This window comes from Podarcis pityusensis (assembly GCF_964106645.2).
Source record: "Podarcis pityusensis genome assembly, chromosome: 15".
NCBI lineage: Eukaryota > Metazoa > Chordata > Lepidosauria > Squamata > Lacertidae > Podarcis > Podarcis pityusensis.
Genome location: NC_138040.1, coordinates 5,942,992 through 5,963,613, shown reverse-complemented (window position 1 = coordinate 5,963,613; position 20,622 = coordinate 5,942,992). Strand labels below are relative to the sequence as shown.

The 20,622-nt window shown below is 46.2% G+C and overlaps 1 protein-coding gene across 2 annotated transcripts; it reads left to right on the top strand.

Moving 5' to 3' along the window:
- The first annotated feature begins 1,655 nt into the window (after positions 1–1,655).
- CHCT1 (CHD1 helical C-terminal domain containing 1) lies at positions 1,656–20,034 on the top strand. Of its 2 annotated transcripts, none has more exons than XM_080983216.1 (6): positions 1,656–1,868; positions 3,007–3,138; positions 4,411–4,586; positions 7,563–7,662; positions 10,420–10,598; positions 14,564–20,034. In XM_080983216.1, exons 1-6 carry the CDS (start codon positions 1,806–1,808, stop codon positions 14,589–14,591), a joined length of 678 nt encoding a protein of 225 aa, XP_080839342.1. In that variant the 5' UTR covers positions 1,656–1,805; the 3' UTR covers positions 14,592–20,034. The 2 variants fall into 2 exon arrangements, with proteins under 2 accessions (XP_080839342.1, XP_080839341.1); XM_080983215.1 differs by lacking the exon at positions 14,564–20,034 and adding an exon at positions 11,201–11,505.
- Positions 20,035–20,622: the final 588 nt, after the last annotated feature.

Sequence of the window (20,622 nt, the reverse complement as noted above, 5' to 3'; positions counted from 1 at the left end):
AAAGTTCCGTCCACTGGTGAATTGAGCAGAGCTGATCAGAACAAAGGAGCTGGCTTCCAGAGGCCTTAAGTAATTTGTATTGTTGGCATCTGTTACACACATCTCCTCGTTGGGGGCTTAATTTGCATTTCCCAAACATCTGACGCAGGAGAGAGGCACTGCTTGCTTCATTCCCAAATTCAGCATCAGAGGCGCTATTATAGCCAGAAAGGTCACAGACCTCCTTGTGTTTTGTGATATTCCAAGAGACTTATTCTGAGGTTTTCAGCTTCAGCAGAGCCGGCCCTGCTATTAGGCCAGGGGTGCATTCCCTTCTGGGAGCCCACAGGCCAGTGGTGGATGAGGCCAGAGGCAAAAATGGGCAGAACAACAAAGGCAGCTTTCTGCATTCCCATTTAAAACACTTTTTGCCCACAACCAAGAGGACTAGAACCTTGGTTTTGTAGGGGGAAAGCAAAATTCAGCTGTCTTGGATTGGCTGGATGCAGAGGAGGTGGGAGGCAGCTGGGGAACCCCCAAGGCAAGAAGGCTCAGAGCCAGGGCACTGATGGTGGGACAAGCTCCTTTTCCCTCTGGTCCCCCAGAACCTGAAGAGGGATGAAGAGAGCAGAGCAAAGACACACAAGACAAAGCAGCCTCAGATTACTTGGGAACAGTTAGCTCCACTGGCATGCTCCCAACACCTGCCCTGATGTTAGTAGCAGATAATCTGCTTTGCATGTAGAAGGTCCCAGGTTTAATCCCTGGCGTCTCTAGAAGGGACGAGGGCAAGATCCCCGTCTGAAACCCTGCTGAGCTGCTGCCTGTCAGTGTAGGAAATGCTGAGCTAGATGGACCAGCCTAACAGTATAAGGCAGTTTTCTGTGTTCCCTTACAGCACAAAGATTAGGGCCTCAGCAGAGACATACGGGGGCTATCGAGGGGCGAGAATAAAATGTTTTCAACTGCGTGAGAGAGATGGAAATATATCAGAGGAGCACTAAGGAGAGTGGCCTAGAGGCAGAAGGAGGGCATCTCCCCCTTTGAAATCAGAGGCTTCTTAGAAGCTTGAAATGGAAGAAAAGAGGCCGACAGAGAGAACTGTTAGGAAGAAAATTGTGCAAAAGGGCACAGTGACCTTCCGGAGAATAAAGCGTACAGGGAGTTGGAAATTTCTTGATATAATTATTCTTATTATTCCTTTCAAAAAGTAAATCTGAGACAGATTCCAATGCTTGTCTGGGATATCACTTTACAGAAAGTTTAACGCCCGCAGGATAAATTTAACAAACCTGTATTTAAAGGGGAAATCTCTTGATTTAATTTGGACCAATGCTTACTAGACCTGCCAACAACTTTCATTGACTAGGTCTCTCCTGCAGGAGGAATGAGAGAATAAAGAAAGAGTGCATCTGAGGCAGTGCAGAAGGGGTTTTTTGTTGTTGTTGTCGTCGTTCACATCACCACAGAACAACCAAAATTCCTCGAAAAGAGACCATGATTCCTTCAGACATCTGAGGAGGCATTCAAATGATGGGGGCCATCAAGAGATGAGACTTAAGCCCCCCCCCCCACAACCAAACATTTCCCCTGTTTCTTATCAGGGAAGCAATCCCTCTTCCTTCGCTTGTCATAAGAATTTGGAACCAATTCGCCTCAGAGGTGAGGTCACAAAAGCCGGCTTAGATTCAAACACACCCACACAGGCCGGACTGTGGCTCACGACACCCAGCTCATCTTTGGGTCCCTTGGCCCCCAAAGAGAGTCCCTAGGGAGCAGAGAAGGAGAAGGGAAGAGGCAGGATTTGGCTAACGGAGAAGTCGGCCATGGGAGAAGCAACTGCCGGAAGAATGGCAGGCCTAGAAGAGTGGAGGGACAAGGTTTGCCAGGTCTGTGTAATGGGTACATTTTTGTAGTTGTTCGAGAAGAAACCTATTCCTTTGACTATGCATTTGGAAAGTTACCAAGTGGTTTACCAATGCTTTCCAGTTTGCAAAATAGGGGGGAGGGCGAGGGACATGGCAGAGGTGTATAAACTTATGCACAATATGGATCTGCTGGGGTCATCCAGTGAAGCCAGCTATTGGGAGACGCAGGAGAGAAACTCATTCACACAGCACATAGTTAGCCTATGGAATTGGCTCCCACAGGAGCTGGCAATAACCACCAACTTGTCCACCTTCAAAAATGGATTGGACAAATTTATGGAGGGTAAGGCTGTCCATGGGACATGGGTGGCACTGTGGGTTAAACCACTGAGCCTAGGGCTTGCCAATCAGAAGGTCGGCGGTTCGAATCCCCACAACGGGGTGAGATCCCGTTGGTCAGTCCCAGCTCCTGCCAACCTAGCAGTTCGAAAGCACGTAAAGTGCAAGTAGATAAATAGGGACCGCTCCAGCGGGAAGGTAAATGGCGTTTCCGTGCGCTGCTCTGGTTCTCCAGAAGCAGCTTAGTCATGCTGGCAACATGATCCAGAAGCTGTACGCCGGCTCCCTCGGCCAGTAAAGTGAAATGAGCACCGCAACCCCAGAGTCTTCTGCAACTGGACCTAACGGTCAGGGGGTCCCTTTACCTTTAAGGCTGTCCATGACTACTAGCTGCAATGGCTGTGATCTGTCTCCACTGTTGGACGCAGTATGCCTCTGAATACCAATCCTTAGGAACTGCACTTATAGAAAGTGCTCTTGGGATCAGGTCCCGCTTTCAGCCTTCCCACTGTGGCATCTGGTTGGTGGCTGTGAGAACAGGACGCTGGACTAGATGGGTCTCTGACCTGACCCCACAGCCAGGCTCTTTTTATGTTCACACTGAGGGCTGCTGCTGCCCCCCAAAGTCTGTCACCTGAGGCGGTTGCCTCATTTTGCCTAAGGATAGAGCTGGCTCTGTATGTCCACACTATTATCATTGTCTCAGCTGATTCTTCTGCCACTTTCCTTGATGGCTTCTTGCTTAGAGATTGCAGTTTTGCTTACTTTTTACCTGTGGGGACCCAAGAAAGTGACTTCTCGGGTGTGCAAATGTTTGCAGGCGACTGAGCTCAAGCTTCCAACCTGCCGAGACCGTGAGACGTCACACAGAGAGACCCTCATGAGGGTTGCGCCGTCAGGAGATGCGCTTGTCCACTACGCAGATGGACTGACACAGGACACCTTCAAAATAGTGAGAAAGAAAGCCATTTCTACCCATAGGACATGGTTCCTTAAACCATAGGCCATTAAACTGTTGGGCATTGCTCCTGGAATACTAAGAACACATACACACACTCTCAAGGGATGGAGGAGAAATCAGATTCAGTTCACGTATAAAGGAGAACGCTGCAGTTTCCAAAACAATACACAAAGCGAAACAGCTATCCTTTGAAATGTGCAGGTCTCTGAACTTTGCAGTGAGGTTCCCCGGCAAAGTACAGTATACAAAAATGCATAGAATAGTAAAGTGTGCATAAGCATGCATATATTAGTGAATAAAGCCAGCGTGTGGTAATGCTTTGGTGATCACTTGTAGCCAAGTAAGATTGTCTTCCATAAACAGTTTTAACAGTGAATCCGTAAGTGACTGTGGAGGCCAAGTCTGGATCCACACGTCCTTCCACAGTGGGGACATTGGTTTCCAGGCGGGATTTGATCACGGTGTGGGTTTGCCAAACGTGCCTTCCTCTTACCTCATTTCTCTCTTGCATCCTGAGTTCGAGTGTCTTCAAAGCCCATGACACCTTTGGTAAAGGCTGTTCTCCAACTAGAGCGCTCACAGGCCAGTGTTTCCCAGTTGTCAGTGTTTATACTACATTTTTTAAAGATTTGCCTTGAGAGAGTCTTTAAATCTTATTTTGACCACCAGCATTACGCTTTCAATTTTTAAGTTCAGAATAGAGTAGTTGCTTTGGAAGACGATAATCAGGCATCCAAACAACATGACCAGTCCAACGAAGTTGATGGTGAAGAATCATTGCTTCGACACAGGTGATATTTGCTTCTTCCAGTACACTGACATTAGTTTGCCTGTGTGGAAATGGTCAGAGTGTCGGACTAAGACCTGAGAGACCAGGGTTTGAATCCCCACTCTGTCCCCAGTCACTGTCCTTAGCTTAACCTTCCTCACAGGGTTGCTGTGAGGATTAAATGAGGAGGAGGTGAACTGTATACACTGCTTTGAGCACCCTAGGGAAAAAAGGTGGGATATAAACGCAACCAACCCACCAATCAGTAACATACAAAATGCATTATAACCGGAAAGATCGCTTTGCAAAAATCTGCATATTAGGCAGAATTGCATTACATACCGAAATGCAAAAAGTTCACATGCGTTTGCTTTTAAACCACAAAATAACTTGCGAATGTTGGGGAATTGAACTTAAGCCTGGAAAAAACTAAAGCTGACGAATCTGCCTATCGCTACAGCCCCCACACCACTTTCTTCTCTCTCCCTCCCCAGTGCAAGGAGTTCCTGAGACCCTTCAAGAAATGCCTGCGGAAGCTGAATTTGCCGAAAGATTTCCCGAAGGAGAAGAGGCTGAGCTGCACCCGGAAGAACCTGACCATCCTGGGGGACCATATCAACATGTTCCTTCAGCACTACTGCAAGACCTGGGAGCTGAAGCACTGGAAGAAGTAAGGGGGCCCTTCCACAGAATGAGGCTGCACAACAGCATCCCAAAGCTCAATGCCCAGAACCTTCCCTGAAGAGCAGCACTCCTTTAAGGGACAGAGGGTATATAGTGGTACCTCAGGTTACAGACGCTTCAGGTTACAGACACTTCAGGTTACAGACTCTGCTAACCCAGAAATAGTACCTCGGGTTAAGAACTTTGCTTCAGGATGAGAACAGAAATCGTGCTCTGGCGGCGCAGCAGCAGCAGGAGGCCCCATTAGCTAAAGTGGCACCTCAGGTTAAGAACAGTTTCAGGTTAAGAACGGACCTCCGGAACGAATTAAGTTATTAACCCGAGGTACCACTGTATTGCAACAATTCCCTCTGGTATACAGTGGTGCCCCGCAAGACGAATGCCTCGCAAGACGGAAAACCCGCTAGACGAATTTCCTATGTGCTTGCTTCGCAAGACGAAAATGTCTTGCGAGTTCCTGCGGGGTTTTTTTCCTCCCCCCCCTTTTTCCCAAGCTGCTAAACCGCTTATCAGCTGATGGCTAAGCCGCTTATCAGCTGATCGTTAAGCCGCTTATCAGCTGATCTTTAAGCCGCTTAACAGCTGATCGCTAAGCCGCTTATCAGCTGATCCGCTAAGCCCGCTAAGCCGCTAATACTGTAGCGCTAATCCGCTAAACCGCTAATGGGCTTGCTTCGCAAGACGAAAAAACCCGCAAGACGAAGAGACTCGCGGAACGGATTCTTTTCGTCTTGCGAGGCACCACTGTATATTATTACCAAAGACATTCCTTTGCTTGGAAGTAGCTTCTGTACAGAGCCTGTGTTCTTTGTGATGAAATAGAGTTAACAAAAAATGTCATGGCGCCTCCATAACCTGCGTTTATTTGCAACATACCAGCAGACTCCTAAGGCAGGTAGCATTACTGCTAGTCCTGAATCAATTCCCCAAGGAACAACTGTACCCAGTGCTTTTTTTCTTAAAAAAATGTTTAGGGGTACTCTAATTTTCCCACTCATATTGAAATACTGCCCCTCAATGAGGCCAAACTTAGATTCACAAAATGTTTAGGGGTATGCGTACCCCTGTGTGCCCCCAGAAAAAAGCACTGACTGTACCCCTCTGCTACTGGAGGGGACCCTTTCCCTGCTTTTTGCCCCCTATCAAAACTGCTTCCTTCTGTATCTTTTGTATTTAAAGTACAGACTTATTGAGGTCATATGGAAATATACTTTAATTTATTTTGCATATGACCAAATCCTCAGTTGTTCTGAACTACTGAAGGATGGGGGAGGGGGGGGCTTTACGAGTTAATAAATAAAAGCTATAATTCATTGTGAGGAGGGAAGCAATTATTTATTTCATGTTTGCCTCACCCATTACAATTTAAACACCAGCACCATGATAGCTTTTTTTTTTTTTTTTTTTAAAGATCTTAGCTCTCAGCTTCATTGATTAAAATTGTCCCTCAGTGATTAAAATTTGGCTCCCCTCGCTGGGGCTCTTTTAAATCTGTTTGTTTACAAACATCCAGGCTGATTAGGTGGGAAGCAAGCAGGGACATGGGTAAGTAATACAAGACTTAACAAGGTACACTAATCCTATAGGCATCTGCTGAGATGTAAACCCTATAGCATTAATGGTGCAAGATTAATGAAATTAGCCCGTTAGGTCTCGGGTCATCCCCTCCACCTTAGAAAAAGTTGCATGCTTTACAGGTTTGTCAGGCAGAGTCCAAAGCAAAATTCTAGCAAGAATCTCTCTAGTTATCTGTATAGGAGCCAAGAGCAAATGTTTATTTTTCGTTACCGGAATACTTAAGGACCCAAGAGGGTTGAAAGAATTCCAATTGCCCAGCTCTCTGCAAGCAGATAATAAGATAATCTATTTTTCTTTCTTTCTTCTAAAGCTGTTTACCGTACTTTCCAAATAGGGCTGTGAAAGGGCAGAAGTGGGTGATTTACAAGGACAATGGCAGAATGCTATGGCAGTGCAAAAACCCATTTGGTTCAATCCTGGCAGTAGTTCAATATCTTGTTAAGCAGGGAAGGGCTGTTAAGTATCATTGAAGTCTGTCAAGACATACCATACTGCCCATGAAAAGTAGCTAATCAAAGGCCGATTTCAATAATTGATTTGGTTTAATCAATTGGGCCACCAGGAGGCCAAAGGCTCCTGTATCTATCAACTCTCTTTAATACTTCTGTAAGACAAGCAACCAGGGATGGGGGGAGAAAATTGATTAAGGTCACTTTTTAAAGGCGAACCTTTATAAATCCGTACTTCCCAGAACACTGCAAGAACCAAAGCTGCCATCGTTTGAAATTTGCACTTCTCCAAATTTTGTAGCACACTTTTCGAGCCATGTAACATGTACAAAATTGCATACGCTAGGGCAAAACGTTTACAAAAAAATGCATATTTTAGTAAAACAAATAACGAAAGAAATCTATAATGTTATTTCAGAGCTAGCCGCTGTTCACACCATACCTTTAAAGCACTATGATACCACTTTAAGGGGCCATCGCTTCCCCCAAAGAATTCTGGGAGCTGTAGTTTGATAAAGGTGCTGAGAGATGCCCTCTCCCGGCCTACAAGTCCCAGAGTTCCCTTTGAAGAGGGACAGATTGTTAAACCTCTCTGGGAACTGCAGCTCTTTCCGTATGAACACAGAAAGCTGACTTATACAGAGTCAGACTGTTTGTCCACCTAGTTCATTGTTGTCTACACTGACTGGCAGCAGCTCTCTGGGGTTGCAGACAGGGGACTCTCCCAGCCCTTCCAGGAGACGCCATTGCAGATTGAACCCGGGGTCTTCTGCATGCAAGGCAGGTGCTCTGCCCCTGAGCCATGTCCCCTGGCCTTTGGCCTTTAGCTGTCTTTGCAACCGTCTCGCTTTCTGGCACCATTCTCTGTCCCATGTTCCACGCAACAGTGACGTGTTTAAGTTCCCTCTCTCCTCCCACTTTGCCGCCTGCTCTAGGATGCTTTGGAGGTTTGTCTCCCTCTTCTCAGCACTCGACGAGAAGCAGCTGTGCAGATTGTACCGCTACAGCAAGACCGACCAAATGGCCAAGTTCCTGGTAAGAGCGATGCTTCCTTTGACATGGCAGAGAAAGCAGTGGAGGGTGGCAATAGGCAGCTGGGTAGCAGGGCAACATCCAGACTACCATGGAGGCGCAGGTCAATTTTGTGTCCAGGGCAGCTGTTTACCAGCTCCATCTGGTACGCAGGCTGAGACGCTACCTGCCCGCGGACTGTCTGGCCAGAGTGGCACATGCTCTAGTTATCTCCCGCTTGGACTACTGCAATGCACTCTAAGTGGGGCTACCTTTGAAGGTGACCTGGAAACTACAACTAATCCAGAATGTGGCAGATAGACTGGTGACTGGGAGCGGCCGCCAAGACCACATAACACCGGTCTTGAAAGAGGTACATTGGCTCCCAGTACGTTTCCAAGCACAATTCAAATTGTTGGTGCTGATCTTTAAAGCCCTAAACGGCCTCAGCCCAGTATACCTGAAGGAACGTCTCCACCCCCATCGTTCTGCCTGGACACTGAGGTCCAGCTCCGAGGAGGGCCTTCTGGCGGTTTCCTCACTGCAAGAAGTGACATTGCAGGGAACCAGGCAGAGGGCCTTCTTGGTAGTGGCACCTGCCCTGTGGAACACCCTCCCACCAGATGTCAAAGAGAACAACAACTACCAGACTTTTAGAAGACATCTGAAGGCAGCCCTGTTTAGGGTTTAGGGTTTAATTGTTTAACAGACCACTGTATTTTAATATTTTGTTGGAAGCCGCCCAGAGTGGCTGGGGAAACCCAGCTAGATGGGCGGGATATAAATAATAAATTATTATAATATTATTACTATGTTTTCCCACCCTGCCTCAAACAAAATTTGAATCTCTCACTGAAAGTAGATTTCTTCTCTAGCCAGAGCATTGGCAGATCATAGAATCATAGACTTGGAAAGGACCCTGAGGATCACCTAGCCCAAAGCAGGAGCATGCAGCTGCCCCATATGGGTATCGAACCTGCAACCTTGGCCTTATCAGTACCACGCTCTAACCAACAGAGCTATCCCGGCTGAAGTGGTCCAGAGAGAGGCGGGGACAGGAAGCAAGAGGCCATATCAGCACCACACATTTAAAGTTTTCATATGCCACTGTAACAGCCGTGGCTTCCTCCAAAGAAGAACCAAAATCTTATCAAGGGCACTAGGAGTTGTTAGGTATCGCAGCCATCACTGGCCAAGCTTGCTAGGCTGATAGAAGCTGTAGTTCAGCAGTGCCTGGCAGGCCAAAGGTCCCCAGTGCCTCCTGCAGTTGAGCCCTACATTGCAGATCCTGCATTGAGTAGGGGTTGAACCAGATTACCTGCAGGATCCTACCATCTCTCTCTCTCTCTCTCTCTCTCTCTCTCTCTCTCTCTCTCTCTCTCTCCACACTCATCCACTTTTATTATTATAAGCTCCTTTGGGGGCAATAAAGAGGCAATAGGACTGTTCAGAGGCAGTCTCTCTCATGCACCAGGTGCTGTGGCCAAGGGCTGTTGCCGTCCTACAGTGCTTGCCCCTGCTGGAAGCAGAATACTGGGCCCAGATGGGCCTTTAGGTTGACCTAGCAAGGCAACGTGTTCAATAACACCTCTCTCAGAGGTGTAGGGGCTATCGGATAGCACCAAAGAGATCCTTGGCAAATGCCCCAGTGTTGCCAGTATATTAACTCGATCTTTTTATGAGTTTTTATTAAGGCTGGGAGATGAGCGGGACAGACTGAGTCATCACTGCTTTGTTGAAATCCCTGCTATGATCGATGGTGTTCTGTGCTGCTCAGGGCTTGCTAATGTGTGATTTCCCAGCCCCATGAAAAAAGAGAGTTAGCAGAGGAGGTTTTCTTCTGGAAAATTAAAGACGTCACAAGGATCTAAATCAAGCAGAAATGCTACTGAATAACAGGCTGCATTTAAATAACTTTAATGGTGCTCAAAGCATGTTTTTTCCTAGTGGACAGTCTGCTTGTGCCAGCTGTTGGGGCAGTGAGCATGGCTGCCTTTGGGTCAAGCCAGGAATGTTGCAGAGTCAGACTATCGGTCCACCTAGCTCAGTAATGTCTACACTGACTGGCAGCAGCTCTCCAGGGTTACCAGGCAAGAGCTTACCCCAGCCCTGCCTGGAGATGCTGGAGACCTTCTGCATGCAAAGCAGATGATCTGTCCACTGAGCTACAACCTTTCTCCTATTCCTGCTGCTAACCTAGTTAGGGCTGAACTGTCAACAGTTGTAAAGTTTAGCTGAACTTTCTGGGCTGGGTAAAAAGTGCAAAACCACGTCCTCATGAATCTTTGGGGAGGGGGGTAATTTGAGGTGGGGGTGAGGCATTCACTGGAGCTTTGCACAGCTGCAAACATCCACCTGACAAAGGGCCTCGTAGGCTTTGCATTTAAATTGCAGCTTTTCCATAATGATTCACTGAGAAAGCCATAGTGGCACCCAGTGGTTGTCCCACTTTATAAAGAAGTTGGCCATGCCTGAACGCTTCCAGCTTTGTCCTGTATTCTACTATTTCTGCACCGTTATTTAACAATGGAGATGTATATCTGGGTGCTATACAATGGGAGCAGTCGATCGTGTGAGAGCTCTTTTTGAGCGTTGAAAGACGACACTTGTCCTCCGTTCCAGCGCTGCATTTTTGAAGTGCTGCAAGCCACCGAACGGGACATTCTCAAGTGTGTGGTTTAATGCTTCACAGCTTAATTTAGGCCAGGAATCCTCACGTAGTAGAGTCAGAGGCGATCAGTCCTGTGTTGGTTTTGTGCATGTCTTCGTATTTCATTCCAGAAAGCTTATTGCCGGTTGGAAAGTCCCGATATGGTTGTTCTGCCTGACTGTGGCAAGCTGATGAAGCTGCGTGATACCTGGGGCCTCCAAGGCGGTGCAAAGATGCAGGGGAAATTAAAACAGGTGTGCTCACTGTCACGAGACTCTGACCTGCCTCCGGGAAGTACGTCAAAGAAGAGGTGAGTGAGGAGCATCAACTGTGCTCAGATTGGTAGGGGTGCGCAGGGGGCGTCTAATGAAATCCATAATTCTCACCACTGACTAGAGATGGATGGATCTGTCATTTTCAGCTGCGTTTCTCGTTTTCAGTTCTCTACATCCCTGCAGCAGTTTGAGAATTGAAAAGAATAATCCTGATGTTTATCTGCATTTCAGTGCAAATTTCTCCTAACAGGGCGAGGGAAGGATTGCAGAAGGGCTGTAACTCAGTGCTAGAGCACAGGCTTTTGCAGTCAAGTGGCCCCAGGGTTGATTCCTGGTATTTTCAGGAAGGAGTAAGAATGTCTATCCAAAACCCTGGAGAGCCCCTGCCAGTCAGTGTTGACAATATTGAGCCTCATGGAGCAATGATCTCAGTATTAGGCAGCTTCTTACATTCCTTTACTGGGCACTTACAAGAAGGATGGGGATCTGTGGCCTTCCAGATGTTGCTGGACTCCCGATTCCAGCAGGGCCAACGATCGGGGATGTTGTGCATCCTTGCTGGATAGTTCAGCAACATCCATTGGAAAATGGGTTCCCCAGTGCTCTCTTAGGGAGTTTTTCCACCCTGTCTCTTCAGGCTACACAAGAGGCCCTCAAAGGCAAGAAGGAAGAAAGGTGTCGATATTAGTCACCCCACGTACATGGCTACCATCTCACCTACCTCTACCAGCAATGAAGCAGCGAAGCTTTCTCCAGCGGCTGAAGAAACTCCTTTAAAGACTGGCCGTTAGCATGTGCGGCATTTACCAAGAAGACAACACACACATCCAATGTACCCAACGGAGAATTTGTAGAAAGAGTTTAGCTTTCTGCAAGACGCCTTTTGAGTTAGGCCTCTGCAGAGACTCGATGTCAGCTTATATAAAGACCCGCTTCCTGAGAGCATCTTTCCTGGAGTTTATGATTCAATCTGCCTCCCAAGAGTGGTTTGGGAGCAACATGAGGGTCAAAGACAAGTGCACAGGGAGGTCTGTGAAGTGGAGAGGTGGAATGGGCTGTTGAGAACTGGAGTCCAAAACACAGCCATTCAAATTGGGATCATGTCCAGAACACATGGGGCTGGGGCACGATGAGGAAGGCAGAGCTCCCTTGCTTTGGTGATAGCTTTGTGAGGTTTTAAAGGAAGTGAGGATTTGATGAAAAACCATTCAAATCAAACCTCTTGCAGGAGAGGGCAGAAGGGAAACCCCTTCCCAGTTTGTGGTAGCAAATTAGCACTTAATATTTCTCTCCATGGGACGCGGGTGGCGCTGTGGGTTAAACCACAGAGCCTAGAACTTGCCGATCAGAAGGTCGGCGGTTCGAATCCCCGCGACGGCGTGAGCTCCCGTTGCTCAGTCCCTGCTCCTGCCAACCTAGCAGCTCGAAAGCACGTCAAAGGGCAAGTAGATAAATAGGTCCCGCTCCGGCAGGAAGGTAAACAGCGTTTCCATGTGCTGCTCTGATTCGCCAGAAGTGGCTTAGTCATGCTGGCCACATGACCCGGAAGCTGTACGCTGGCTCCCTCGGCCAATAAAGCGAGATGAGCGCCGCAACCCCAGTCAGTCACGACTGGACCTAATGGTCAGGGGTCCCCTTTACCTTTATTTCTCTCCATATAATGTTTAAATCCTCTAAAGTGGGATGGGGAACCCCAGACCTGAGGGCAGAATGCAGCTCTCTGAGCCCTTCCACAGGGCCCTTGAGACTGTCCCCAGGTGAAAGAAGCAAAGTTAACTTTTCCTAGAAAGTCACTTCCTTAGCAACTACTGTAGTCTTTTCATCCTGAACTATAATGAAGCAGCAGTGCCACCTAGTGGCCACATGCCTCCTAGTGTATACCACACAAGGCCTAAGTATAGTGCAAGGGCCTTCATCCTTTGTAGGCCCAGGATGCCCCCTTTGTAATCCCAAGCTAACTATGGGGCCGGCTCTACTGTTAACCAAAGTTCTATGTGATTCCCCATGGGAGTGGTCACAGGCCACATCTGCACCATCCATTTTAAAGCACAATGATACCACTTTGTACAGTCAATGGCTTCCCCCCATGAATTCTGGGAGCTGCTATTAAGGATACTCAAGAGTTGTTAGGAGACTTGTTCCTGGAGCTACAATTATCTAGAGTAGTTGAAGAGTCTCTTCACAGGGAACTCTGGCAGCTGCAGCTCAGTGAGGGGAATAAAGGGATTCTTAAAAAAACAACACCCACAGCTCCCAAAATTCTTTGGAGAAAGCCACGAGTGTTGTAATGGTGCTTTAAATGTGTGGTGTGAACGTGGCCGTAATTAAGATTTGGCACTAGATAAGCGCGGGTGGCGCTGTGGTATAAACCACAGAGCCTCGGGTTTGCTGATAAAAAGGTTGGCGGTTCGAATCCCCGCGACGGGGTGAGCTCCCGTTGCTCAGTCCCAGCTCCTGCCAACCTAGCAGTTCGAAAGCACGTCAAAGTTCAAGTAGATAAATAGGTACCACTCCAGCGGAAAGGTAAACGGCATTTCCATGCACTGCTCTGGTTCACCAGAAGCGGGTTAGTCATGCTGGCCACATGACCCGGAAGCTGTATGCCGGCTCCCTCGGCCAGTAAAGCGAGATGAGTGCCACAACCCCAGAGTTGTTCTCAACTGGACTTAACTGTCAGGGGCCCTTTATCTTTTTTTAAGGCTCCTAACAATCAGCTAACTATGGGCTATAGTCAGTGGTAGTCATGGTCGTGTTGATTAGTTTCTGTGAATTTACTCTTGCGTAGAACGTAGAGACAACCTGTTCTTTTGTACCTGATCACCCTGCAGAGGAGATAAGAACAATGGGCTCAAAAAGTTAAAGGAGGGCAGGAGTTGTGGTCTGCTGCCCACAGGCGGTTTAGGATGGTGTGGGCCATTCCCCTACACAGGGTACTGAACTGAGGGGGCGCAAAGTAATAATAGAGCCTGTCAAAGGGACAGAAAGGGAAGAAAATGTGTGTGAGACAGAATGAGAGCCAAATCCTTTGAGGATGAGGGAGACTGGAAGCACGATTCATGTCACTGGTTTGTGATGTCAGGCAAACAGAAGGGCTCAGTAGCAGAGAGCCCCCCCCCCCCCAAATTAGCTCCAGAGCTTCCCTCCATGTTGCTGTTCCCGGCTGTGTATTGAGCATAGCTGTCAACGTTTCCCTTTTTTTAAAGGGAAATTCCCTTATTCCGAATAGGATTCCTCACAAGAAAAGGGAAAAGTTGACAGCTATGGTATTGAGGGCTCTCCCTGCTCCTCTACCTCTGTCCCAGCCATTTAATTATTATTACTAGTATTATTAATCTATCCTTCACCTCAAAGTCTTAGGGTGGGCCGTAACAAGTAAAGCATAATGTTAAGAACCGTTAAAAACAGCTCGCAACCCCAGAAATAAGGTGGATCCTAAACCATCGAAAAGCCAGGATAAAGAGGTGCTTCTTTCCTGCACTCGATGAAAAACGGGATAGTGAAGGTGCCAGACGCAACTCTGCGAGGAGTCCTACGGCTTGGGGGTTTGCCACAGGGAATGCCCCACAACCCCAAGGGTGGTAAAACAACCAATAGGGCCCCCTTGGGCATTATTTCACCCAGCTGAGCATTGCCCCCACCCCAAAAGAAAATTCATTCCCTACAGGAAGACTGAAATCACTCGGCTCAGGGTGATCACTCACCCTCATCCGTCCCCCCCAGTTCACCCCAAGGCTTGCCATTCCCCACAACCCCCTTTAAAGGGAGGGGGCGCTTCACAGAGTGGCTTTCTGAACTGTTGTGTGAAGCCTCAGTGTAGGGGGAACAGCTTACCTGGGTCAGCCTGCTGTTCCTCGTGCTGCAGTTGGCATGGCTGCCTATCAGTGGCCACATGAGCTGCAGAACATGACGACACCTTACATATTATATATATATAGGAAGATATAAAAACACTAAAGTAAAATATCTCCCCTGACGCTGCCCTTTCCCCCCCCCCCCACAGGGAGTTTTCCAAAGAGTGTGCCAAATGATAGCCGAAACAGAAGCTCGCTCGTTTTTTTGTTTAGTCTTTTCCAAAAGAGCACAGAAGCCTTCTGCGTCCCGAACAAAGCACGTCTGCACAAACGCAGGAACACTATATTTATTAGGTCAATTATCCATTTTTTAGCAATACAATTACAGAATTATCACAATGTTGGTTACAAACATACTCAGTATGGGTTTTGATGGTTACAAAGAATAAAAGTCGGGCACTGCAGTCTTGGTGCGAATGTTGGAATACAAAAAAGAAAAGGGGGGGGGGACATGGGAAAGGGTGGCACAAGAGTGGAGGAGGATGAGCGTCCGAAAGTGATCAAGATGCTTTCATATAAATAACCGTGGCACAAAAAGAGAGAGAGGAAAGAGGGGTTCAGATTCAGAGCCGCCGGGAGGTGCGCTTGCTCCAATTTTAGTAGCTTTTGTTTCCAATGTACAGTGATATATGTATACATATATATATGTATATACATGTATTTTTAATCCCTTGTTAAGTTCCACTGAATCAGTAAAAAAAAATCCACAACACATATATTAGTACTGAACTCGGTAATAGTCAAGGGGAAAAAATGTAAAAGTTTGTTCACCTCCGAGGAGTTAACTCTAAAAAAATTATCTCTCTCTTTTCTGTTTAAATATTATTATTTTTTAAAAAAAATCATGGCAACATAGCTTCCTATAAAGGAATATACACAGAAAGGAAAGCAGATGGAAGATTTAAGAGTTACACGTATGGTACCTGTGACAGTTAAAAGTGATCCAACACTGAAAAAAACCTGTGTGCCAAACACCAAGTTTCTAGATATCTCTATATATTTATATAGTATATATATTTTCCCCATCTTTATTTTTTTATTTTAGAGTTTTTGAAACAAAACAAAATATGCACTTGGAAAAACAACTTCCTAAGGCCTCTCCAAGGTATAAGTTGCTTAGGATTGCAATGAAAGTATTTGCTAATGAGAACTTGGAAACCAAACGGCGATATATTTCTCACAGGACAGGGAAGAAGCCGGTTTCACTGCCTAAAACATACCTGAGTTTGGGGAAGGGGGGGTGGGCAAACACCGCCAGAGCTCTGCCGAAAAGGAATTGCGCAAGCGTTCTCTTGCTACATGGAAATTTTTTCTTCCTTCCTTCCCTCCCCACCTTCTCAACACAACATTATCAACAACAAAAAAAGACACCTAGCAAAGGAATTTCCCCCCAAAAGGCCAAAAGGTGAAAATGTGCAACAGGCTAAACCTGTGTCAAAGACACAAAAAAGCAACTGAATTAAGAAGAAAAATAAATCCCAAAGGAGGACAGATATTTCAAATCGCAGTAATAGCACTTTGATCCAGCAAGGGTTAGGTGGTGAAGGAACATTATCGGGTTCCTCCAAACCCAACCTGATGGTAGATTCCAGAACAAAATGGCACCATGTGGATCCAGTGAGGAGCTGTACTGAGAAATGAGTTTTCCACCACGCATGTGGCCAAGTGGCTCCACTGGGGGGGGGGGGTGCTGCGTCTTTAATCCTATTTTTGGGCAGTTTTGCCTTTCCTTACAACCGTAAGAACAAACCTTTTTCTATCAATATTGTTATCTTTCTTAAAGGTGGTAGGTGGGATGGAGGGGAGGGGAGAAGGAAGGCCCTCATTACGAAACGTAAAGTTATTAATATCGTAAAACATCTGCAGAGGCAACCAGATAGATGAACTTCCAAAGAGCAACTGTTGCTATCAAGCAATCCAAGCTGGTCATCGGTTAACTTTAGCCAACATCTTTATAAGTGGGTTTTAGGCTCGACACATAACTAAAAGGATGGAGAGAAACAGACCCTCTTCCCCCACCTCCTTCTCCTGCACTGCTACAAGCAACAATGCAACACCAACTTCATTAAGCCAGCATCAGAGAGCAGCATCTCACCACGTTACGGGATTACAGAAGGCGGCGAAGGTTCGGCCCATTTCACAAGTCCCTGTAATTTCAGCGGGAAAAACTAAAGCAGGCACCCCCAACCTTCGGCCCTCCAGATGTTTTGGCCTACAACTCCCATGATCCCTAGCTAACAGGACCAGTGGTCAGGGATGATGGGAATTGTAGTCCAAAACATCTGGAGGGCCGAAGGTTGGGGATGCCTGGACTAAAGCAAGTATTCAGCGTTCTTGTAGAAAACTGATGGGACTTAAAAACATGGGCTTGTCATCTCTCCCACCTAAATCTCAATGGGACTTGGGAGCATGTAGCTTTTGAGTGGATTGTGTCTGATGCTTATAGGCCAGTGACAGCTTCCCAAGCCTCAAATAACTGGCCTCTCTACAAGCAAGACCAGCTTCAGTTGCCTCCAAGCGACGCAAACGGCACTTGCTCTGCCGTTAAGCGGCTGGAGAATCCTACGAGACAGATAAGTCAATGGTTAGCAAGATTTGCTGCCTTGTGTTGAAGTGGACCAAGGGAGCTGGGAGGGGAGTGTCCTTCCATGACAACTTGATTATTGGGCTGGGTGGGCAAGTCCATATAAAAAAGCCTCTGCTATTCCTTTCATCCTAACCACTCCAATCTGATTTTAAAATGAAATCAGAATTTGCAAAGGTAGGGGAAAGACACAAATTTTAAAAAAACTGGAAGAGGATGGAAACTGTGAGGATTCTCACAAGACTCATTCATTCTTTTAAAACGGCTTTGTTTCGAGGGCTTTCTGGAACAGTAACAACAAAATAAGAATCCATTTCTTAAATGCTGAAGTACACTCCCGTGGAGAAAGTTGCTCAAGAGGCAAGGAGGAGGCAGATTTATAATATTGAAATGTCAGGTTTGTTCTGCGGTGTGATTGTTTGGGGAGAGAAAAGAAGACTCAATCTGTTTCGAGTGAGTTTATTATCTACTATGGTGGGGGAAAACAGAGTTTCTCATGCACAGGAGTGGGATCCCCTACAGTGCTGTACATGAAAAATGTGGCCTAGTATATAATGTGAGCACTATTACTAAAATAGAATACTCTTTCAGAAATCAACACCTTGCTTTTAAAATGCCAGCCCCCCCCCCCAGCCCCAGAAAATCAGCAGGAGCTTCAAAGGAAGGGAAACCTCAATATAAATCTAGAGAGGCACATGGTAGCCTTTGCACATGAACCTGGCGCAGGAAATTAAACCCATTTCAAAGGAAATTGTTAAAAAAACAACAACAAAAAACCCCACACAGACACTTCCAATTCTATCTCCCCTTTTTAGCAGGCTAGAGGATCTGGCTTTGTAAATGCTATATATTTAAAGCATGTGGCTTTCTCCAAAAAATCATGGGGACTGTAGTCTACCTCTCAAAGAGCTACAAGTTCCAGAGCGCTTAAGAAACTACAGTTCCCATGATTTTTGTGCGTGCGCAATCTTTAAATTAGTACCTATCATGTGGTTCTTTTTACCTCTGACTCCCAAAGGTTTTTCTTCAAAAGGTCTCTGCTCAAGAGCAGAAACCTCAAGAGAATTCCAGATTTCCCAAGGTTTTAGTTCCATTCTTATTTTTAAAAAAGAACCTTCTAAAAATTCAAGGAGCAGAAATTGAAAATATCTTCCAGGTTTGTCCAGACATCAACCTTGGTTACACTTACACAACCAACTGAGGGCCACTGTTAACATTCGCTCATTAAAAGTTAGCATATTCCCAGTGGAAAGGGGGTATTCCTAAGGTACCATTTTTGTTGGCTTCCAAGGTCCTAAGAATTGCAAATAGCAGAGATGTGGAAGCATGGCTCACATGCAACACAGTCAAGCCCTGTGGGCTAAGGAAATTGGGCAGCAACAACCAGCTCAGAGACCATCCTGACAGGCAGAAGCGATCTAGATTCTTCTAAAAGATTTGAGGCAAAAACTTCCCATTGTCTTCACTTGGGAAAGAAAGGGGGGAAAAAGAGCATTTCAACTAAACCTTTCGTTGTGCGAACTTGGAAAGACCTGGCAAGTCTAAACAACCCTCAGTCACAAATACACACACAAATAAAAGCAACTCGCTTCTTTCCAACATGCAATTAATTGGGCATCTCCCAGAATGCAGCCAACATGATTTAGACTGGATTGAGGGTGAGGAGAGGGGGAAGAGGAAAGAAGACTAATTTTTTTTAACAAAATCAATAACCCATCCATGGTGGTACCGGGCCTAAAGCATGGGAGGCGGAATAAATGGGAGGTTGAAATGCTCAGGAACAGCAGCTGTTGATAAAAGATAGTGATGTCAAATTGGCAGAAGGGGTTCGACACAGGAGGAGCCTTTTCCTCCCTCTGCAAGATCATTTGCAAGCAAGAACCAAGGAGGAACATGCAGGAGAAAATGAGCCAAAAGAACTCTGGCCTCAACTGCTTCAGGACCGCACTTGGGAGTTGCCATTTTTCAAAGCTCCCGTTTGTTATAATCTTGAAATACAAGCGCCCACCCCCACCGATTAAGCAGCAAGTATACTAGGTATCGAGGTTCTAGCTCAGCCTACACTGGAGTAATCCCACAGAAGATAATGAGGCTATGTCAGTACTTGCAAGAGAGGAATTCCCTTGAAACCTTGTCTTGAACAAGGTTTAAGGGCTCGTTTTAATACCAAAGGTGGCCCGTAATTATTATTTAAGTCAGCAAGCTTTGCTGGTTTGTACGGTAGTTACAGCAATCAAATTTATTTATTCGGTTTTGCTCTGTGAGGCAATATAATTGGCATTGTTGTATTAATGGTAGTGTTTTGCAACTTTGGGCTTTTCTTTTTTTACTTTCGTCTAGAATGGCAACAGATGTGCTGCGACTTTAGCAACTGGATTAAAGCCTTTGACTCCCAACAACCAATCTATTCTGATGTTTGGTTTACAGCAGCTAAACTGTGGCCGTTTAGATTGGCAACTGCCAACCTGGTGCCTCGCCAAATGTCTTGGACTCCAACTCCCATCAGGCTTGTGAAGGCTGAAGGAAGTTACTAATCTGGGAGCGCATGGAGGGGTTCACGTTAGCCCACCCCGACACTCAAGCTGTCAGTCAAAAGCAACTTTTAATGGCCACTTCCTGGGAAGCCAGCCTGCTGAAGATCTGACATCTCCAGCACTGGGTATCTATGGGGATTACAGCTGCAAAGTTTTATTCTGAGGGACACTTCTGCTAGAAAAAAGTTTTTTACATGGTGGGTGGGTGGGGAAATGGCATTTTTATTTCAGAATACTTGTCCAGCTCATGGAGACTTGTGGTTCAGAAATACACCCAGAAAGCACCTCGCAGGGAGGCTGATTCTGGGCCTGCAGCAATAATCCAGGAAGATCTTCCTACCCTGTGTGGTTCTGGTGTCCGGCAATTCCCTTAATAACAACAAGAGATGCTAAAGCCACAGCTCCAAAAATCAACACCTTTTGTTTCAAGAAGGGTGTTGACGAGATACCCCACCCACCACGCACAGGGAAGGAAGTATCTTTTAAAAAGGCACTATTATTTTTTAAAAACAACCAAAAACTATCAGCCTGCAATATTCCAGGTTAAAAGCCAAACACTATTGCTATTAAATGAGGAACTCTCAGTAACTTCCAAAGCCACCGACCGCTAACTGTTGATGCTCTCTTTTGACGACAGATTGCCCCCACTTGCCTTCCATCCCCCACCCAAAGATCTCACAAATTAAAGGGGGGAAATGAATGAAACTCATTCCAAACACTAGAGAGGCTTTTTCTCTCTCTCCTGCTTTCCCTGGGCAACTTATAAACCCCCTGAAAATAGAGGTGAACACCTGACAAAACCCTTAACCACAGAGATGCTGCCTGCATCTCTGCATTAAGAAGTGAGGTAAATAGGAACTCTCCCCCTCCTTCCTTTCCAGCCTAGCTCACTATATGCTACATAGGTCTTTCAAAGTTCATTTACTACCTCGGTGTTTAAAAGATGGTACAATTAAAAGAAAAACCCACAAACCACACATATACCCCAAAATTAAGACAAGCTAGTGAGACAGGCATAGTTATTTTTTTGTTTTGCTTTTTAAAAAACATATTATGACAGACATTAAAAATATATATATAAAAAGAATTG

Excerpts from the sequence above, each read along its gene's own strand:
- CHCT1 (XM_080983215.1), top strand. The coding sequence starts at position 1,806 with ATGGGAGAAGCAACTGCCGGAAGAATGGCAGGCCTAGAAGAGTGGAGG. Across the intron at positions 7,663-10,419 it reads ACCAAATGGCCAAGTTCCTG|AAAGCTTATTGCCGGTTGGA; the intron begins GTAAGAGCGATG and ends ATTTCATTCCAG. Across the intron at positions 10,599-11,200 it reads GGAAGTACGTCAAAGAAGAG|GCTACACAAGAGGCCCTCAA; the intron begins GTGAGTGAGGAG and ends CTGTCTCTTCAG.